At 39.6% G+C, this 19,876-nt stretch overlaps 1 protein-coding gene across 3 annotated transcripts in view; it reads right to left on the bottom strand.

Annotated features, from left to right (window-relative positions):
• Positions 1–275: 275 nt before the first annotated feature.
• LOC100350055 (ras and EF-hand domain-containing protein) overlaps positions 276–19,876 on the bottom strand; it is a 245,165-nt gene continuing 225,564 nt past the window's right edge. For all 3 annotated transcript variants that reach the window (XM_089336421.1, XM_070050197.2, XM_070050193.2), the window contains exons 16-17: positions 18,324–18,400; positions 276–4,325 (exon numbers count right to left, since the gene is read on the bottom strand). In XM_089336421.1, the coding sequence (XP_089192547.1) occupies positions 4,220–4,325; positions 18,324–18,400 (183 nt within the window). In that variant the 3' untranslated portion in view covers positions 276–4,219. The remainder of the gene's footprint in view (positions 4,326–18,323; positions 18,401–19,876) is intronic.

The raw sequence follows: 19,876 nt of genomic DNA, 5'->3' as shown, positions 1-19,876 counted from the left end.
CCTCATCTGTCAGAAATCGCGAGGATGGCCAGAGCACATCCTGAAATTCTCCAGCAAAGAGCCTCATTATTCGCGTCTCTCATGCTGCAAGCTGGCCCACCTGCTGCCCTGTCGGCTAAGGTGACTGCTGCGCCACAGGGCTGCACAACATGGTCATTCTCCCCTCCTAGCAGCGGCTTGCCATGGCCTGAAAAGACAAGTTTCATGCACACACAACCTAGAATTAAAATGACTTCAGGGATCTCTGCAGTAAAGCTGAAGGAAACACCCCGAAGGCCAATGGAAGCATGCTTTATTGGATTTACAAGGCATAAAATATTTGTAGTTCCTTAGACATTTGCATTGCTATAAAATTATACTTTATCGTATAATTATTAATGGGTTGAAGAGAAATAAACAGTATAAACGAAATATGGCCGATACTACGAAAATGTAAACCATATAAATCAAAATCATAAAACAATTATTCAATACTCAGAGGCCTACTTAATATATACATAGGAAATTTCTTATATACACATACAATAAAAGCCCACAAAAACTATCATTCTGAAGTCAAATATGAAAATAAATCTTTATCTTTAACCTCAATTTTATCTTCGGCAGTACAGCTGTGCAACTGGGTTTATGCAAATCACATCTAGTATTAAATAATCAAATGTCACATACGTCATATAAAGCAGCACATGAAAAAATAAATTATGAAAATGCACAGGGCTTGAAGTTAACAGTGAAAAATGTCTCCTTATCCAACATTATTTTCTATAATGAAATTAAAATATTATCCAATGTGTCAGGATACACAAAAATGGAGAGTAGTATAATTGCAATTTTAAAATCTCTCAAAGGAAAAATAGAGACAAGGTGAGTTACTTCCATAGGAATATGCAAATACTTCAAATAAAGTCTATGATAAACGCATTAAATATTTTTGTCCTTATCAAAAACACACTTTAATCTGAGGCCTCTTTGATGTAAAAATGTGGGTAATAATCATGATTCCCAGCAATGCAGCTAAGAGCTTTAAGTAGTTTTTCTTTAAACAAGATTGCTAACCAGAGCTATAATTCTGGATTTCAGGGCCAAATATTTATCCAGGTTCAAGCAGTTAACATTGATTAGTTTATCCATCAAAGCCCTCTATGAAATCTGCTAATCAATTTGGGTGCACTGGTAGTACACTGTGGCGGTGGATACTACGGTAATACTTCTGTATTAAAGATACACTCTTATTTACATATTATAAGACAAATATATAAAGAGACACTTTGGAGGAAATAAATAAAGGTAATAGGATAAAACTTAGACTACTGAGGCCAGCGGCTGTGGTATAGTGAGTAAAGCTGCTGCCTGCAGTGCCGGCATCCCTTATGGGTGCTGGTTCAAGTCCTGGCTGCTCCACTTCTGATCCAGCTCTCTGCTGTGGCCTGGGAAAGCAGTAGAAGATGGCCCAGATCCTTGAGCCTCTACACCCATGTGGGAGACCCAGAAAAGCTCCTGGCTCCTGGCTCCTGGCTCCTGGCTTCAGATCGGTGCAGCTCAGGCCATTTCGACCATCTGGAGAGTGAACCTGCAGACAGAAGACCTCTTTCTGCCTCTGCCTCTCTGTAACTCTGCCTTTCAAATAAATAAGTAAATATTAAAAAAAAAAAAAACCAACAACCTTATACTATTATAGTTTTGAGCAATGGCACCAAAACCCAAACATGTGTTCCATATAGCAACACATAAATATCAGATCCGATCTAACCTGGGTTCAAGAGATGCCTGAGGCAGACAGCAATTGTTTCACCTTGCCACAAATATATTTATAATATGTGTGTATATATGTATATATATAAAGCCAGTCTCCCACACTCTCATGTTTATTTATTTTTTATTTTTATTTTTTTGACAGGCAGAGTGGACAGTGAGAGAGAGAGACAGAGAGAAAGGTCTTCCTTTTCTGTTGGTTCACCCTCCAATGGCCGCTGCGGCCGGCGCGCTGCGGCCGGCGCACCACGCTGATCCAATGGCAGGAGCCAGGTACTTCTCCTGGTCTCCCATGGGGTGCAGGGCCCAAGCACTTGGGCCATCCTCCACTGCATTCCCGGGCCACAGCAGAGAGCTGGCCTGGAAGAGGGGCAACCGGGACAGAATCCGGCGCCCCGACCGGGACTAGAACCCCGTGTGCCGGCGCCGCAAGGCGGAGGATTAGCCTAGTGAGCCGCGGCACCGGCCTCTCATGTTTATTTTGACAATGTTCTACAAGCATGGCATTCTTTTTGGTCAAACATCTATTCTTTTTTTCTGGAACCAAACAAAATAGGGAACGGGAGTTCATGGCAGAGTTACTGAGGGGTAGAGTCAACTTTTCAATAATAAAAAAGTCAACTTTTTCAATAATAAAAATACAAAATATTTCAGTAGGGAGAGGTCACACTTTTAAAAGCCAATGTTGTGGTTATTTATAATTGTCATGTGTAATGTATCTTGGTCACTTTCCATTTATAAAAAACGAGGCTTAAGTTTGATGATAAAAATCATAAAAGGAAAAAGGCTGCTGTATGAAATTGTTTTAATTGAACTTAAAGAAATGTTAACTTATATAATAAATAATATTCATTATTTGAGTTTTTCAGCAAGCTGTATCCATAGGAACAAATGTAAGTTCAAATATCTTGTAAAGAACTTGATTGCTTCAGGTCACTGAAAGACAATGTCACTGGCTCTCAGAGACATCTCAGTGAGGACGTCTGGGGAGGTAGTGCAGGTTCTAGAAAGAGAGTAAGACCACCCAGGCCATGAAAATGATGAGTCACTTATCATGTAAAATAAAAGACCAATTCTATGGTTTGCATGTTAATTTGTGTTGGTAATAAAAACCTGAGTTGAGCCCAGCCACTCTCTTTCCTGGCTTCGTGCCATCAGTCTTTCCTGCACACACTCCCACTCCACCATCACTATCTACTGCCCTCCTCAGAAACCAAACTGATGGAGCCATCTGGTCTTGGACGTGAGCCTCCAGGACACTTATGGAGAACAACATTTGCAACTGGGGAGTTAGAGGATTTGCATTATTTGACAGATTACACATTGAAACCAGGGGAATGCTTGAAATAGGCATGGATATTTTCAGATGGCAAAATGTGAAATCGTTCTAAGTGCTAATATTTTAAAGTGAAATAGAGTAATTCACATTCTGTAAAGTTTACACTTTTGAAGTATACAATTCAGTGGCCTTTACTTCATTTAAGAAGTTACAGGATCATTACCATTACCGTTCTAATTCCAAGACATACCCATTAGCTGTCACTCTCAGTTCCTCTCTTTCCTCAGCTCCTGGCAACCACTGGCTGGTGTGTGTTTTTAAGCAAAGAGAGACCACTTTTCTAGGCATTGTACTTACATGTTTTCATTAGAATTTTAACACTTTGTAAACCGTGGACCTTATACATTTGCAACATTATAAAATACCTTCTTTAAATATACAACAAATATATTTCCTTTATAAGTATAAAAATAAATTTTTCAGTTTCCACTGGAACCTTAAAAATTCCATTTTTTTCTCAATTAAATTCTCTTCTTATTTCAGAAGAGAGAAAGACCAATATTCTGATAATAAAAAAAACTCAGGAATAACTAAGAGTTCGTTATGAACTGTGGGTCCTTGTACTCTTTTCCCTGTTGCTTGAAATTTTAGAGACTGAGAGGCACCAAGGCCTGCAGGGCCTTTGAGGGTAAGCTGCATGCTCTGCAGATGAAGAGACAGATCCAACATAGGCTGGCGACATGTCCAAGATCACAAAGCTGGTTAACAGCAAGGCTAGGATGAGAACTCCCTTTTACTAGTGCTCTAGTATCAAACATTTTAGGTGAGCATTGTCCTAGGTTATGACAATGTCAGCTATCACATGAATCTGATTAGGCCACTGAGTTTCTTCTAAAGCTTTGATCTGAGCATGTGATTTTTTGAACCACAGTCAAACACATACCCATGATATTTCAAGGCTCTGTAAGGACAGGACAAGTCTATTTAACCAGAAGGTCCAAATCGCTCATTGAGATACAGAAAGGAGTCAAGGTTGCAGACAGACCCAAGAGCATGGTTCTGATTTCCCAGGCTATACCCTCTTGAAGGACTGTGTCGGGAGAATGCACCACTCAGCAAAGAACCAAACAAGTCACGCAGATTTAGTAAGCTGGAATGAAGACTTCACAGGCCAAAGCCATTTGGTCTTTAACCACTGCAACAATTCTTCATCTGGGCCGACTTTTTGGAACTGGTCCCACTCAGGTTGGCGATGGATTTGCTGTCCTCCTCCTCAGTTCTTTTTTTCACTTCCCTGGAGACAGGAAGAGAAGGTGAGAAGGAGAGAGAGAAAAGATAAACCAACCTAAGCCACAAGCAGTTCTAAAGAAATAAAACTGAATGTTTTATTTATTTATTTATCGGACATTGATCTGAATACTTTATGGGTGTTGATTGACTTAACCCTCACTAGAACCATATGGATTTATTGTGCTTCATTTTGTATGTGTGGACATAAAAGCAAAAGAAATTAAGAAGTTTCCCTTAGTGGAATTCAAACCATGCAGGCTGCCTGTAGTGCCTGTTTTCTTCGGAGCACCAATCCCACTGCAAACACAGACACACACATAGACACCCTAATGTTCTCTCCTGAGGCTACAGGCTGCATTGTTTAATAGTTTATTCATTGTTTAACACATGGGACTCTGACTTCCATGCCCCAGTGATGCTCACTGCCCTTAACAAGAGCAATGGTGATTTTAAAATCATTCTTACTTATTTTATGTGTATATATGTGTATGTGTGTGTGTGTGTTTTATTTTATTTTAGGAATACAAACTTCATGCATTTAATATATTTATATTTGGGAACATAGAGATTCTTCCCTCCTACCTCCTTCTCACCCATCCTCCCCCTTCCTTTCTTATTCTGATTTTTTACAAAGATCTGTTTTCAGTTAATTTTATGCTCATAAAATTGACCCTACACTAAATAGAGAGTTCACTGAATAATAGTATGAAGAAAAAAGAAAACCAACAAACAAGAAAAACATTGTTCCTTAACAGTCAGGACATGGGCCATTCAAAATCATCGCATCTCAAGGTGTCAGTTGCACCTACGGATTACCTTTTAGGTACTCTATTAGTTACTACAGATCAGAAAGACCGTATGATATTTGTCTTTTTGTGACTGGCTTATTTCACTAAATATAATGGTTTCCAATTGCATCCATTTTGTTGCAAAGGACAGTATTTCTTTTTTTTACTGCTGTGTAGTACTCCATAGTGTATATATATACCATATTTTTTATCTCACCTTCAGTTTATGGACATCTGATCAATTCCATATCTTAGCTATTATAAATTGACCTGAAATTAAAATGGGGGGTACAGATCACTCTTTCAAATGCTGATTTAATTTCCATTGGATAAATTCCCAGGAGTTGGATGGCTGGGACAAATGGTACGTTTACATTCAGCTTTCTGAGGTATCTCCATACTGTTTTCCTGGTGGCTGCACCAGTTTACATTCCCACCAACAGTGGATTAGTGTACCCTTCTCCCCACATCCTTGCCAGCATTTGTTGTTTGTTGATTTCTGTATGAGAATCATTCTAACTCGGGTGAGGTGAAACCTCATTATGGTTTTGATTTGCATTTCCTTGATGGCTAGCAATCCTGATCATCTTTTTCATGTGTGTGTTGGCCATTAAATTTCCTTTCTTGAAAAATGTCTGTTCAGGTCCTTTGCCCATTTTTTAACTGGGTTGTTTGATTTTTAGTTGTTGAGTTTTTTTAATAGATTTTTATAGATTCTGGAAAATTAATCTTTTATCATTGCATAGTTTGCAAATATTTTCTCCCATTCTGTTGGATGCCTCTTCACTTTGCTGAATGTTTCTTTTGTCACACAGAAGTTTCACAGTTTGATAAACTCCCATTTGTTAATTTTGGCTTTGATTGCCGGTGCTTCTGGGGTCTTTTCCAATAAGTCTTTCCATATGTCAACGTCTTGTAGGGTTTCCCCAATGTTCTCTAGTAGTCTGATGCTGTCACATCATAGATTTAGGCCTCTGGTCAACATTGAGTGGATTTTTGTGTAAGGTGTGAGGTAGGAGTCTTGTTTCATATTTCTGCATGCAGAGATCCAGTTTTCTCAGCACCATTTGTTGAAGAGACTGTCATGGCTCCAGGGACTGATTTTTGCTCCTTTGTCAAAGATAAGTTGGTTGTAGATGTTTGGATTGATTTCTGGAGTTTCTATTCTGTTCCAGTGGTCTATACATCTGTTTTTGTATCAGAACCAGGCTGTTTTGATTATAATTGCCCTAATTATATATAATTACGTATAATATAATTATAATTATGTATAATAGTATGTCTTGAGATCTGGTATTGTGATGCTTAAACTTTGTGTTTGTTGTTTAAGATTGCTTTAGCTATGTGGGGTCTCTTTTGTTTCCATATGAATTTTAGCATCATTTATTCTAGATATGTGAACTATCATTGGCATATTTATTGGGATCACATTGAATCTATAAATTACTTTTGGTAGTATGGACATTTTGATGATATTGATTCTTCCAATCCATGAACATGGAAGATTTTTCCACTTTTTTATGTCTTCTTCTATTTCTTTCTTTAATGTTTTATAATTTTCATCATAGATATCTTGGATATCCTTGGTTAAATTTATTCCAAGGTATTTAAATTTTTGTGTAGTTATTATGAATGGGATTTATCTTAGAAGTTCTTTCTCAGCTGGTACATTGTCTGTGTATACAAAGGCTATTGATTTTTGTGTCTTGATTTTATATCCTGTTACTTTACCAAACTCTTTTATGAGTTCCAATATCTCTTTGTGGAGTCTTTGGGGTCCCCTTTATAGAAGTATGTCATCAGAAAACAGGGATAGTTTGACTTCCTCCTTCCCAATTTGTATCCCTTTGATTTCTTTTTCTTGCCTAATGGCTCTGGTTAAAACTTCCAAGACTACATTAAATAGCAATGGTGAGAGTGAGCATCATTGTCTGGTTCTGGATATTAATGGGAATGCCTCCAATTTTTATCCATTCAGCAGGATGCTGGTTGTCGGAATGTCATAAATTGCCTTTATTATGTCGAGGAACGTTTCTCCTATACCCAATTTGCTTAAGGTTTTCATCATGAAAGGATGTTGTATTTTATCAAATGCTTTCTCTGTGTATTTTGAGATAATCATATAGTTTTTGTTCTTCAATTTGTTACTGTGATGTATGATGTATCACATTTATTGATTTTCAGATGTTGAACCATCCCTGCATACCCGGGATAAATCCCACGTGGTCCAGGTGAATGATCTTTCTGTTGTATTATTGGATTCAACTGGCTAGTATTTTGTTGAGGATTTTTGCATCTATGTTCATCAGAGACACTGGTCTATAATTCTCTTTTTTCTGTTGTTTCTTTTTCTGGTTTAGGAATTAAAGTAATGCCGGCTTCCTGGAAGGAGTTTGGGAGGATATCCTCCCTTTCAATTATTTTGAATAGCTTGAGAAGAACTGGAGTTAGGTCTTCCTTAAATGTCCGGTAGAATTCAGCAGTGAAGCCTCCAGGACCTGGACTTTTCTTTGTTGGAAGAGTTTTTATTACAGATTTAATCTCCATCTTGGTCATTGGTCTGTTTAGGTGTTCTATGTCTTCATGATTCAATTTTGGTAGAATGTACATGTCCAGAATCTATCCATTTCTTCGAGGTTTCCTAATTTGTTGGCATACTACTCTCTGTAGTAATTCCTGATGACTCTTTTTATTTTTGTGATATCTGTTTTTACATTTCCTTTTTTATCTCTAATTTTATTAAAATGGGTTTTCTCCCTTTTTTTCCTGGTTAGTTGGATAATGGTGTGTCAATTTTGTTTATTTTTTCAAAAAATTAGCTCTTCATTTTGTTGATATTTTGTAATTTTTTTGTTTCAATTTTATTTATTTCTTCTTTTATTTTAATTATTTCTTTCCTCCTATGAATTTGGGATTTGATTTGTTTGTTTGTTTTTCTAGGTCCCTGAGATACACTGATAGCTCATTTATTTTTATGACTTTCCTGTTTCTTGATGTAGGCACTAATTGCTATAAACTTCTGTCTTAAAACTGCTTTTGCTGTATTCATAAGTTTTGATATGATATGTTGTCATCTTCATTCATTTCTAGGAATTTATTTCTCTATTCATTTCTTCTATGCCCCACTATTCATTTAAGAGTTTGTTGTTCAGTCTCCATGAGTTTACATATGTTCTAGAAATTCCCAAGCTGCTGATTTCAAGCTTCAATCTATTGTGATCACAGAAGACGCATAGTATGATTTTGATTTTTTTGAATTTATGGAGACTTGCTTTATGGCCTCGTATATGGTCTTATCCTAAAGAAATTTTCTTGTGCTGCTGAGAAGAATGTGAATTAACATGTTTAATAAAGATTTTATTTATTTGAAAGGCAGTTAGAGAGACAGGCACATACACACAAAGTCAGGAGAGACAGACAGAGATCTTTCATCTGTTTGTTAGCCTCAAATGGCCATGCCGGCCAGGCTGACTACATCCAGGTCTCCCACATAGGTGCAGAGGCCCAAATACTTTGGCCATCTTTTGCTGCTTTCCTAGGTGCATTAGCAGGAAATGGATCAGAAGTGAAGCAGTCAGGATATGAACCCATATGGGATGCTGGCAACACAAGTGTCAGCTTAACCTGCTATTCCATGGTGCCAGCCCCTAGAATTATTTCTAAGGCAATCCTGAAACACGTAAAATCTGTTATGAAACCTCCAGGGAAGAGTCCTTCCAAGTGTAGCCTTTGAGGATGTTTGTGAAATGTGAAGATGTAGATGTCCCGCCTTAGACAAGCTGAACGATCACCTTAGTGAGTGAGATGAGTGTTGCACCACATCCCCAAGATGGTCCAAAATAACCCCACTCTTCCTTGTCAGGGCCTGGCATTCCTCCAGCAGAGAATGAGCTTTGCCTTTGGTCATGGACAGCTCTCTGCCTACTTAGAACATTAGATTCTGCAAAGAATCATGCTCTGAAAATTCCAGGCCCAGGCATCAGCAAGTCTGGCCGTTTCAATCTCCTTCCCTTGGAGCCTTGGGCTACCATTTAAGAAATCCAGACTCTTCAATGGACAAAGGCCACAGAATGGTAGTGGGGAATGAGATGCCACATGGAGAAAAGCCACAGGGAGAAAAGGAGGAGTACCCAAAGGAAGATATCCAGTGCAAGTGATAGTCGCTGTGACCATCTGACCAAATATGTGTGACACATCCCAAGCAAGAGCAGTTGAGGAAACTTCCAGCCAACAACTAGAAAACTTTGATTATTGGAAGAGATTTAAAAATGTTGTTGCTTTAGGCATCTAAGTTTAGGGATGGTTTGCTATGGGAGCAGATAACTAGAACTGCTGGGAACCTACATATTTATGGTAGAACAATTCTGTTTAACAGAAATACAAAATGATTTTACATATGTCACTTTAAATTGTTTAGTAGCCACACCAAACAAATGTGAAAATGACAGATGAGTTAATTTTATTGCTATATTATTAATATTTCAAACCCAGTACAGCAAAAACTTTATCATTTAAGAATGTAATCAATAAATTACTTAAGTGAGTTTATAGTTTATATATAATTACATAATTTATGTACTGTGTTCAAAACCCTGTATATACTGAATACGTTTAGCATAACTCAATTTGGACTAGCCACATTTAAAGTGTACAGTGGCTACAAAACTGGCCAGTGCAGCTTCAGAAATTTCTAATGTGTCCTCACTTTTGAAAGCCACTGTCTTGTGAGTCAGAATTTTTCTGATTTAAGACAGGTTGGGTCTTATTATCCTCACACAGCAGATGAAGAAACAAAAATCAGGAGGGAAAAAAAAGAGGAAACACAATTCAACTTGGAACTTCATGGAAGACCCAGCTCGGACTGCAGTCCTGCAGAACTGTCACCCAGTGAATGTGTATTGTTTCAGCCACTACATCTGTGGGAATTTGTTACAGTGAAAGGAGAAAATTAACACAACTTCCAAATACAAACTCTCGGCAGCTTTGTCATTCAACAAATGCCCAATTTCTGCCAGCCTCTGCAGCCCTCTGCTAGTAAGCTTTAAGGGAGACAGATGCCTACATACTGGAAAGTCCTTGCGAGCTGCCAACACACACGTGCAGTGTGTTCCAGGCTTTAGGAAGCTTCATGCAGACTTTGACATTAGGGGGACCTCTTGAAACAACAAAAATTCCCCTTTAGTTGAATGAGGGAAGGAGATTCCAGGTGCAGTAACTGATGGCTGTAAAGGAAAAGGCATCAAACAGCTTCGCCATAACCAGACACAGAGTTTGCTGTGTCTACAGATTATCCTTCACTTGGGGAAAAAGATAATAGATTCGAGCAGGAGGGTCTGTGCGGTCAGGCTAGGAAGGAGCATCAACCACAGGCTAAGGAGCAGGGTCTTTATGTCGCATGCAGGACACCAGTATGGGGTTGTAAGTAGGCAAGTAAACATTCATTGGATTTTTATTTAGAAAGATCACCCTGATTATAGGGTGGAAGTGAATGATAGTGGAGAAACTGGGGCAGAAACTCTTGCACTAACCCAGGCAGAACATTTTGAGGCCTGCACCAAAGCAAAGAGAGCATGAGAGCAAGAGAGAAATGCATGGATTTGAGAGAAACAGAGAGGTCCCTGATTCAGCAGGGCCCCTGCAGAGCACAGTGGAAGTGGGGATTGAGGAAAGGAATCAAGACTGACTTTAGATGCCTAATTTTTTAATCACAATTATGGTAGATTCCTGAGAAAGGGAATACAGAATGATGAACAATTTCCAAAGAACAGTAGCACATTAGGATTTGGAAATGATGTCATGGTGCATGTGTAGTTTCTATGTCTTACGGTATTTTAATAAGAAGTGGGGTTAAAAATTACAGAAACTGGAAATCACCAGGTAGAAATAGTTCCAGAAGCCGTAAGCAGGGAAGACACCAGGCAGAAAGAGAGAGCAAAGAGGAAGAGAGTGCACACTGGAATCCTGAGATCACCAACATCCCAGTGGCAAGTGACTCGGGCCAGCAGTGAAGAGTTCCGAGTTCACCACTAGCTGGGTCACTCGGAGTAAGCGGAGTACACATTCTAATACTCTGTTTTCTCACCTGTAAAATGCATACAATAATTGTACTCTTCTCATACAACAACCTGCATCTCTCCCTTCAGGGAGGTGCAATGGACTCTATCAGCCACATATCACGAGGTGGCCTGGTAATAGAAAAGAGTACGTCTAAAAGGTCACAGGAACATTGAAATAAAAGATAATGTGCATTTTCTGTAAGCCTTTTGAAGATCATGCATATTTTTCATTTTTTCCCCACTAATGTTCATACTCAATGCCTGTCTTTTATTTCCTTGATATCTCTACTGAATGTAGCATGGGGCTATCAACATGTTAAGTACTGGTAATAATACAGACATTAATAAACCTGAAAGCAAGTAGTAGGGAGGAAAAAGACATAACCTAAATTTCATCAGGCATGTATCACTTTAACAAAATCAGAAAGATCTAACTCCAAACACTTAAAATAGGTTTATGGTTGGGAAAAATGAAGTGACCTCACCAAAAATTACCATATTCTTACAATGGTGCTTTAGACGAACCAGTCTTATACAGAGATTTACACACAACAAGGTCAATTCTTGTGCTAAACTGATACAGCAGCCCAAGTATTTGTGTTTTTCTCTATTATCAGGCCATTGATCAATTAATGCCTGTTGAATTGAGCTTACTACAAAAGGTTTGAAGCCTGCAGTCCTGGTGATGGCAAACTCCCATACCGATGGCACAATGGTTAGGAAAGAGAGCCTGTCAGCACAGCAAGGAAGTGGCATTTCTAAGATAAGCATTTCCTGGGATTGAAAGGTTTTCCAATAAATGGCTGAGTCGTTCAGTCTGTTAATCGAACACTTATGTCCTCCCTTCAACAATGAATTCTTTTTCAGACAAGGCAAATCCATGCATTCTTCAGGTTAAGTTTGTCGACATTACATGGCATAGAAGGAACTGAAACTTAAATTGAGGACTTACAAGGTTTACATTTATATGTAATTTTCTGAAGGTTGTTAAGACTTCAAAAATTGATAATTCTGCCCATAGAAACTGTAACGTTTCCATTTAAGACATGGGTGCTTTCACAAGCAAATCTGAAGGCAGAATGTAAAGCAGTTGGAGTTTGCATATATTTGCTTTATTTTAACATTTAACACTGTTTCCATAACCAGAGGCTCGAAACCAGGCCTTACTACACCAACAATAATAATTTTAAAAAGTGTTTGGTAATTCACAAAAGCTTGTCTGATTTCTTTAATTGTCAAAAACTTTAAAACTAACTATAACATAACATTATTCAACTAAAATGACCTTGTTATCCAAATGCCTTTGCCCACAGTTTTTTAAGCAAACAACACAAGCTGCTGTCTAAGCACTACAAGCAGGGCAGATGCCTGCCTGCCTCAACAGGGCACACAGGAGCAGAAGGAAAGGAAGGCATAGGCAGCTTAGGCCACCCCAACTTTATGATACAATAAAGAGAATCGATTCTGCACTATGGGTGTGACTGGGGCCATTTAACCATCATGTAACCCCTTAAGATAACTGAGCATTAAATTGTCATTATGTCATTCAGTGGAGTACAGGCTAGAATACAAAAGGCCTTCCAAAAGTTTATGGAAATGTGTAAAGACTGCAAGGACAATGCTGTCGCAAGGATTTACAGAGAGCCTCTACCTGTTTGGACAGGCCCTTGGAGGGGAGGGTCTAAGGGACTCTCTTGAGGGGGTTAGAGAGATTATTTATTTGCTAGTCTGTTAACCTACTTGAGACTCCAGTGTTGGGCATCTGACTAGTGCCCTTAACTTCCTAACAGAATGTGGCTACAGGTGTCCAAGGAGAAAGAACAACTAGTCTGTCGGGAAGCAATTTATGACTCGTCCTCACCCTGGGGAACAGAGACTGGCCCCAGAGAGAATACAGGCTGCACAGCAAATTCCTACTCCTACAATCTGAAGACAACTTCTGCATTTCTCTAACAGGTTATGAATACCCAGGTATGGGGAAGTCTCTGTAGAAGACTGTCAAGAGTGAGCCAAAACAGGGACTCCTCCATTGGGAAAGAGAACAAAACACAGCCTTTATCCAGGTGCAGGCTGCTATGACTAAGGTCCCTCACTATGTTTGCCAAACCAAGTCCTTCAAAATGGGTAGACTTTAGACATGCTAACTGCTTCCCAAGGGGTGTCTGTGACATGCTTCAAGACTGTTGATTTTGGTCAATCCAACTAGACAGATATAAAACTGTATTCAGCATTTCCTGAATGAGGTCAGACAAACAGGGTCCAACAGAGCTGGAATTTCTGGCTTAGCACTGGGTCATGGAAATCCTGGTTGTTGTCTCTTTTTGGCTCGATAGCTCTCATTATCTTACTGCGTCTCTTTATACCAAATGTCTTTAATGTACTGGTTCATTTTTTTAAAGATTTATTTTATTTATTTGAAAGACAGAGTTACAGAGAAAGGTAGAGTCAGAGAGAGAAATAAATGTCTTCCATCTGCTGGTTCACTTCCCAAATAACAATGGCCAGAGCTGAGCTGATCAGAAGCCAGTAGCCAGGAGCTTCTTCCAGGTCTCCCATGCGGGTTCAGCGGCCCAAGGATCTGGGCCATCTTCCACTGCTTTCCCAGGACATAGCAAATAGCTGGATTGGAAGAGGAGCAGCCAGGACTCGAACCATACACATATGGGATGCCGGCACTGCAGGTGGGGGCTTTAACCCACTGAGCCACAGTGTTGGCCCTGCACTGGTTCATTTTGTCTCTAAAGAATAAAAGCTGTCCAGCTCCAGAAAGTTGTGAGGCAGGGCTTCCAGCTTATCGCATTGGACAACATGCCCAGTCCTCTGGACTATGCAGGACAATCTTTTCCAAGGCTATCTCAAGTACCACAGGACAGACAGCAAGAGAAGAAAACCCACAAGCAGCTCCACACCCCAGTGCCAGGTCAAAGAAAATACAGAAGATGGCCTTTCACCCATGCTACTCCCATAAGATTACGGGTCACTTCTCTTGAGGGGAGAATGGTAAGGTAGCTAGGTAGGCATTAGCCTATGTGTGTAAGAGGGGCTGAAGAAAATCCAAAGTTTTTGAAGAAAAGGGAATTTATTTTGTGCAGTGGAATGAGGGAAAATGTAGAAGCAAGCCTTGGCCGGCGCCATGGCTCACTAGGCTAATCCTCCGCCTAGCGGCGCCGGCACACCGGGTTCTAGTCCCGCTCGGGGCGCCAGATTCTGTCCCGGTTGCCCCTCTTCCAGGCCAGCTCTCTGCTGTGGCCCGGGAGTGCAGTGGAGGATGGCCCAAGTGCTTGGACCCTGCACCCCATGGGAGACCAGGATAAGTACCTGCTCCTGCCATTGGATCAGCGCGGTGTGCCGGCCACAGCACGCTGGCCGCGGCAGCCATTGGAGGGTGAACCAACAGCAAAGGAAGACCTTTCTCTCTGTCTCTCTCTCGCACTGTCCACTCTGCCTGTCAAAAAATAAAAAAAATATTAAAAAAATGAAAAAAAAAACAGCAAGCCTTGGAAACAGACCAGTATTTAGACATCAAAAGTCTTGCCCTTGTTGCATACCCTTGTTTGGTGGGTTCCAGCCCTCTCCCAGGGACACCTTATGGGAAACTTCCCAGTCCCACACTGAAGAGGCTATGAGGTTCACTATGAAGTTCTGGGAGGAATTTCAGGAATTCCACACGCAGGATGCCCTTCACCCAGGGATATCTCCCACAGGGATGGGAGAGAAGAAATGGAGAGTCCATACTCATATCCATGAAAACTCCAGTCATAGTACAAACTCTCAGTTCCTTACAAAGATGGTCCCCTGGCCTGTCAGGTGTACTCTCTTCATCAAACTTGCTAGCATACTTACTGAACAAGGAAGGGATGAAGGAAGAAAGAAAGTAAGTGAGGGAGGAGAGAAGGAGAAAAAAGCTGCATGTTTTTTCAAAATTTTTTCACCTAAATAAACATCTTTCCATTCCATTTTCCAATAACTTTCTGAAGTCCCCTCATGGATAGAATCTCAGACTATTAGAAAGGATATCTGAGATCATTTTATTCAACCCTCTTCCTCATTGGAAAGATTTCAGGTGCCTAAAGAGAGACAGGAGCTTATTGAAGGCTCCTTAGCTATTTAGGAGTAGATTCAAGAAAGAACTTCAACTCTCCTTATGTCACAATCCTTCAATATTCTGGGCAGCAGCTGTGCTCACATATGAAGGGACTTCAAAAAGGTTATGGAAAACAGAATTTAAGATGTCTGCTTGGTGGAAAAAATGTTTGAAATCCATGCAGATGAAGAGCCTTCAAAAAGTTCATGAAAAATTGGTATTATGAAAAAACTACACATGCATTTAAAAATTGTTTTGCAATAAAATAAACATCATTTAATTTGATTTTTCCACAAACATTTTGAAGCACCCTGCCTGGTGCAAAATGAGTATCTCTTATCTGAAATGCTTGGGACTAGAAGTTTTTCATATATCTGTGTTTTCCAGATTTTTGGAATAATTGCATAGACTTTACCAGCTGAGTATCCCTAATCCAAAAATCAAAAGTTCGAAGTGTTCCAAATGCTTAATTAAGTTTTAAAAAATTATGAGAGAGAGAGAAAGAGAGAGTGAGAGAGCCCAAGATCTCTCCCACTGGCTCACTCTCCAAATGAATATAACAGCCAATATTGGATTGAGCTAGAACTCAATCCAGGTCTACCACAAGAGTGGCAGGGATCCAACTACTTGAGCCATCAGAAGGCACCTCCCAGAGTCTGCAATGGCCAGAGTCAAGTATTTAACCCAGCACCACTGGGATGTGGGCATCTTAATCACCATGCCAAAACTCCTAAGCCTGCCCACCCTCAATCCCCCCACACGCACATATACTCAAACTTTTTCAGTGTACATCTGTACTCAAAAAGTTTTGGATTTTGCAACACTATTGGATTTGGGGATTATAGATATTCTCTTTGTATAAAGGCTGACCCTACCACATCCTTCCCAGCTTGTGGGAGCATCAATTCAGCACTCCACTGAACAAGGCTAAGGCAGCACTGACACTGTGTTGAACCTTGGGCCCAAGGATTCTCTAAAGACCCGCAGGGCCTTCCCCATTCCTAGGCTCTCTGTCAGCTACATCACCTCCATCCAAGAATCCTCAGGTATATACTCATGAAACACCAACACCAAACATCTACCTTTAGTAAAGTCAAACACTGAATTTCATGTAACTATTCCCCCTTTATTGAATGTAGCTTTCTGACCAAAGTAATTTATATTCCCTAAGAACTGCAAAGTGGCAGATTACATTATCTGACCCACCCTACAGTCACATGAATTTCAACTTTTTGTCCCCAAAATAAGCTTATCTTTTAATTCCATTTTCCACTAACTATTTGAAGTACCCGCACATAAAAGTTTTACTCAGGGACTTTTTTTGCCAAATGTGATATTAATTCATTATTTCCTTAACAATCACAAGCCACAGAACATGTAATTATTTGAATCTAAACATGTTTAAATATTTTCTTTTTTCCTACCTGTTGTAGGAAACAAAGTTTCTGCTTTACACAGAGGATTTCTGGTGTTATGGGGAAGTGGATGGGGGGTGGGAGGTATCATACTTGGACTGATGTCAAAGGGAAAGATGTTCAAAGGCACTGGATATTAGCCTAGGTCATCTGCCAAGCCCTGCCACAAACAAGTACCAAGCAAGTCACCAAAAGTCCTGACACCTGTTTCTCAATCCCCTCAGATGAAGGCAAAAATCCCAAATCTCTAGTCCAAACATTCCACTAACAGAACATTGGTCTATTAGGCACTATAAATACCAAGTCACTAATTCAAAACCAGCATTGAAAATACCACCATAACTGTCAATGTTTACTAGCTGAACAGGTCAATTATCACACAAAAGATTCTTATAAAATCTCACAAGTACTCAAAAATATAATTGCACATTTAAAATTATGTTTTTGCTTTGTTTGCAACTGGAGATCATTGTCACAAATTTTATGACTGTCCATTTTGATTTTTCCTTTTTTTGTTTTTGATATTTAATCCCTGTAGTACAGTAAAGGATCATTTTTTCATTTGTTGCAAAAACTACACAGAAGCAATAAATCTAACAATAACATTGTTATTTCCTAGAACACTTTAAGAATTAAAACATGAATATTTATATTCAACTCCTTAAATAACATAATTCGTATTCTAATCTGTATTCCAAAATGTTATTTATTATTTAATAACACCACTATCAACATAATAATTACCTAGGTACTACTCATTTTGACACTGACCCACTACACCACTTTTCTTAAACCCAGGATAAGGTCACAAGAGCTGTATCCACAATAGTCTCTAGTGTTTAAAATCTGGTTCCTGAAAATAACTCCTATAAGTCAACTATTAGCTTTGTGGTGACATTTTCCAGAAATGTCAATGGCACTTTGGATGCACCTGTTTTGTTTGGCAGAGAAGATATTTTGCCACTGTTCAAAGAGAACAGGCAGCATTACCAGCTTTTATCATATCCATGCATATCTGCTTCATGGCTATATATTTCCTGTTGTACATGGGCACCTCAAAAAGTTCATAGAAAATGGAATTAAAAGATAAGTTGATTGCCTTGCAAAACTTTTGAGATCCCTGTACATGAATCATCAAAAAGTTCAGGGACAATACATATTATAAAAAAGCTATACATGGATTTAAAAAAAAGTACCAAAGTAAACTTGACTTTTATTTTAGTTTTAGGAAGTTATTTATTCGAAAGGCAGAGATACACCCAGAGAAAGACATATAGACAGATCAATATACATACATAGAGAGATCTGCATGTAGTGGTTCACTCCCCAAATGCCCATAACAGCTAGGACTGGGCCCAGCCAAAACTGGGAACCGAGAACTCAATCTGCCATCTGCAGGCTGCGCATGAGCAGAAAGCTGGAACTGGAAGCAGAGCCAGGACTCAGCCCCAACACTGCAGTGACCACAAGTGGCATCTTCAGTGTTATGCCAAATGTGTGTCCATCCCTATTCTTACCTTTTAACTCCTTTCCCATAAAGCTTTTGAAGTACCAGTATATTCTACCTATGCGATCTGGTCAAGAAATTTGACCTATGCGCTACCTAGGTAAAAATGCAATCTCACATTCCAGTTTTCCAAATACAAGGCCAGACTTTACCGAGCAAGATGTAGAACAGCTTCCACCACATTGGAACCATCTTTGGCACTTGTTTCACAGAATAAGGCACCATAGGTCTGTGGAAAAGGAATGCACACAATTAAACAGAGCCTTTAACTTGCAATTCCTGGAATTTCAAATCAGTAAGATAAAATAAAATATACGTTCCCTTTAGCATGCTGAGAGACTAACAGTTAAGGATTTAAAGTCAGAGTTTCAATACTTAAATCTCTGAATGTAGTTCTTCTAGAAATAAGTCCTACAAATTTTTACTCTGCATTAAAACAACACATATTTCATGCTTCGAGGTTTTATTTCCAGCTTTCACACACATGCTATCAAATTCCATCAAATAATTTGAGAGAGACAAAGATGATGGCGGAAGGTAACCACTCAGGAGTTTGATGTCAATCAAAGGGACGTTTCTTTTTGGCCGGCAGGTCAGGAACATCCTATTTCACACCATTATCTTTCCTACCAGAATTTGACATCCTGTGTCTCACTAAAATTAACACGCGTTTTCTAGTCCTCTAATATAACCTCCCAGTGGTTATGAATATGATCACTGATCAGATCATTCTCCTTCTTCCAAACCTTTTTTTAATTATATATTTAAGTTATACAAGTTTCATCTTTCAGTGACTCCTGGCTCTTCTTTAGGTAACGTTTAAATGATTTTTCCATGGCTAACACGGCCCAGTTTGTTGTGGCCCCAGTTAACCTCCCACCATTCCCCTGCAGCTGTAAAGCCCCTGTTACCCTGCAGTGCTCCCAATTCCCTCTGAACTCAGGACCTTGCACCTGCTCTCCCCATTACCTAGGCTGCCCCCTACTTCCTCCACCACCTTCACCAGGCTAACTACTTCCTACAGCTTCTACTTTACAGTTTGAATTTTTAGGAAATCCTTCCTTGAAGTTCAGATTCACACTTTTCAAACCCTGAGAAGTCTTTACTAGGTCTTCTTAGAAAACCTCACGGCACTCTGTATTTTTCCTGAATTGTTCTTGCTACTGTTGCAACTGCCGAAGTTACCTTTGTGTGTCTTTGTCTAACAAATTGAAGACGTTTTCTTTTTAAGCAAGGAGAACTGAGTGCACTGTGTCATTGGGTGTGGGCTTTAAACAACCTTGTGTGGGACAAGGGTAGCATTAGATGATTTCTCTGGAGCAGGGAGAGAAAGAAGCAGACATGGGAAGACTCCCTAAGGGGGTAAATATCCAGGAGACCCCAACTCATAGAATATCTATAGAAACCGAAAATGAACATATTGTCTAGTAGAAACAGCAGCAGCTGGTGCTTACTCTATAATCTGGATGTTACCGATAAAACAGAGCCTGCCTCTGAGGATGCAGGGGGGGTGGAGGTCCTGAGATGCATAAGCAAGCAAACCCTGGGGCTCTGCTAGTGTGGGGCAGCGTTGGGCATGTGGGTTACACGAGTTTCCTGTCTGTCTCCGCCAGACAGTAAACTATGAGATGGCAAAGACTGTTTTGCTTGGCGCATAATGAAGTGTTTGCCACATGGCAGATACAACTTCATGTATGTTAAATGA

Source organism: Oryctolagus cuniculus, chromosome 1 (assembly GCF_051225735.1).
Source record: "Oryctolagus cuniculus isolate XC-2025 breed Fujian yellow rabbit chromosome 1, ASM5122573v1, whole genome shotgun sequence".
In the NCBI taxonomy this organism is placed as follows: domain Eukaryota; kingdom Metazoa; phylum Chordata; class Mammalia; order Lagomorpha; family Leporidae; genus Oryctolagus; species Oryctolagus cuniculus.
The sequence above is the reverse complement of the archived record's forward strand: the minus strand, read 5'-3'. Positions and strand labels throughout refer to the sequence as shown.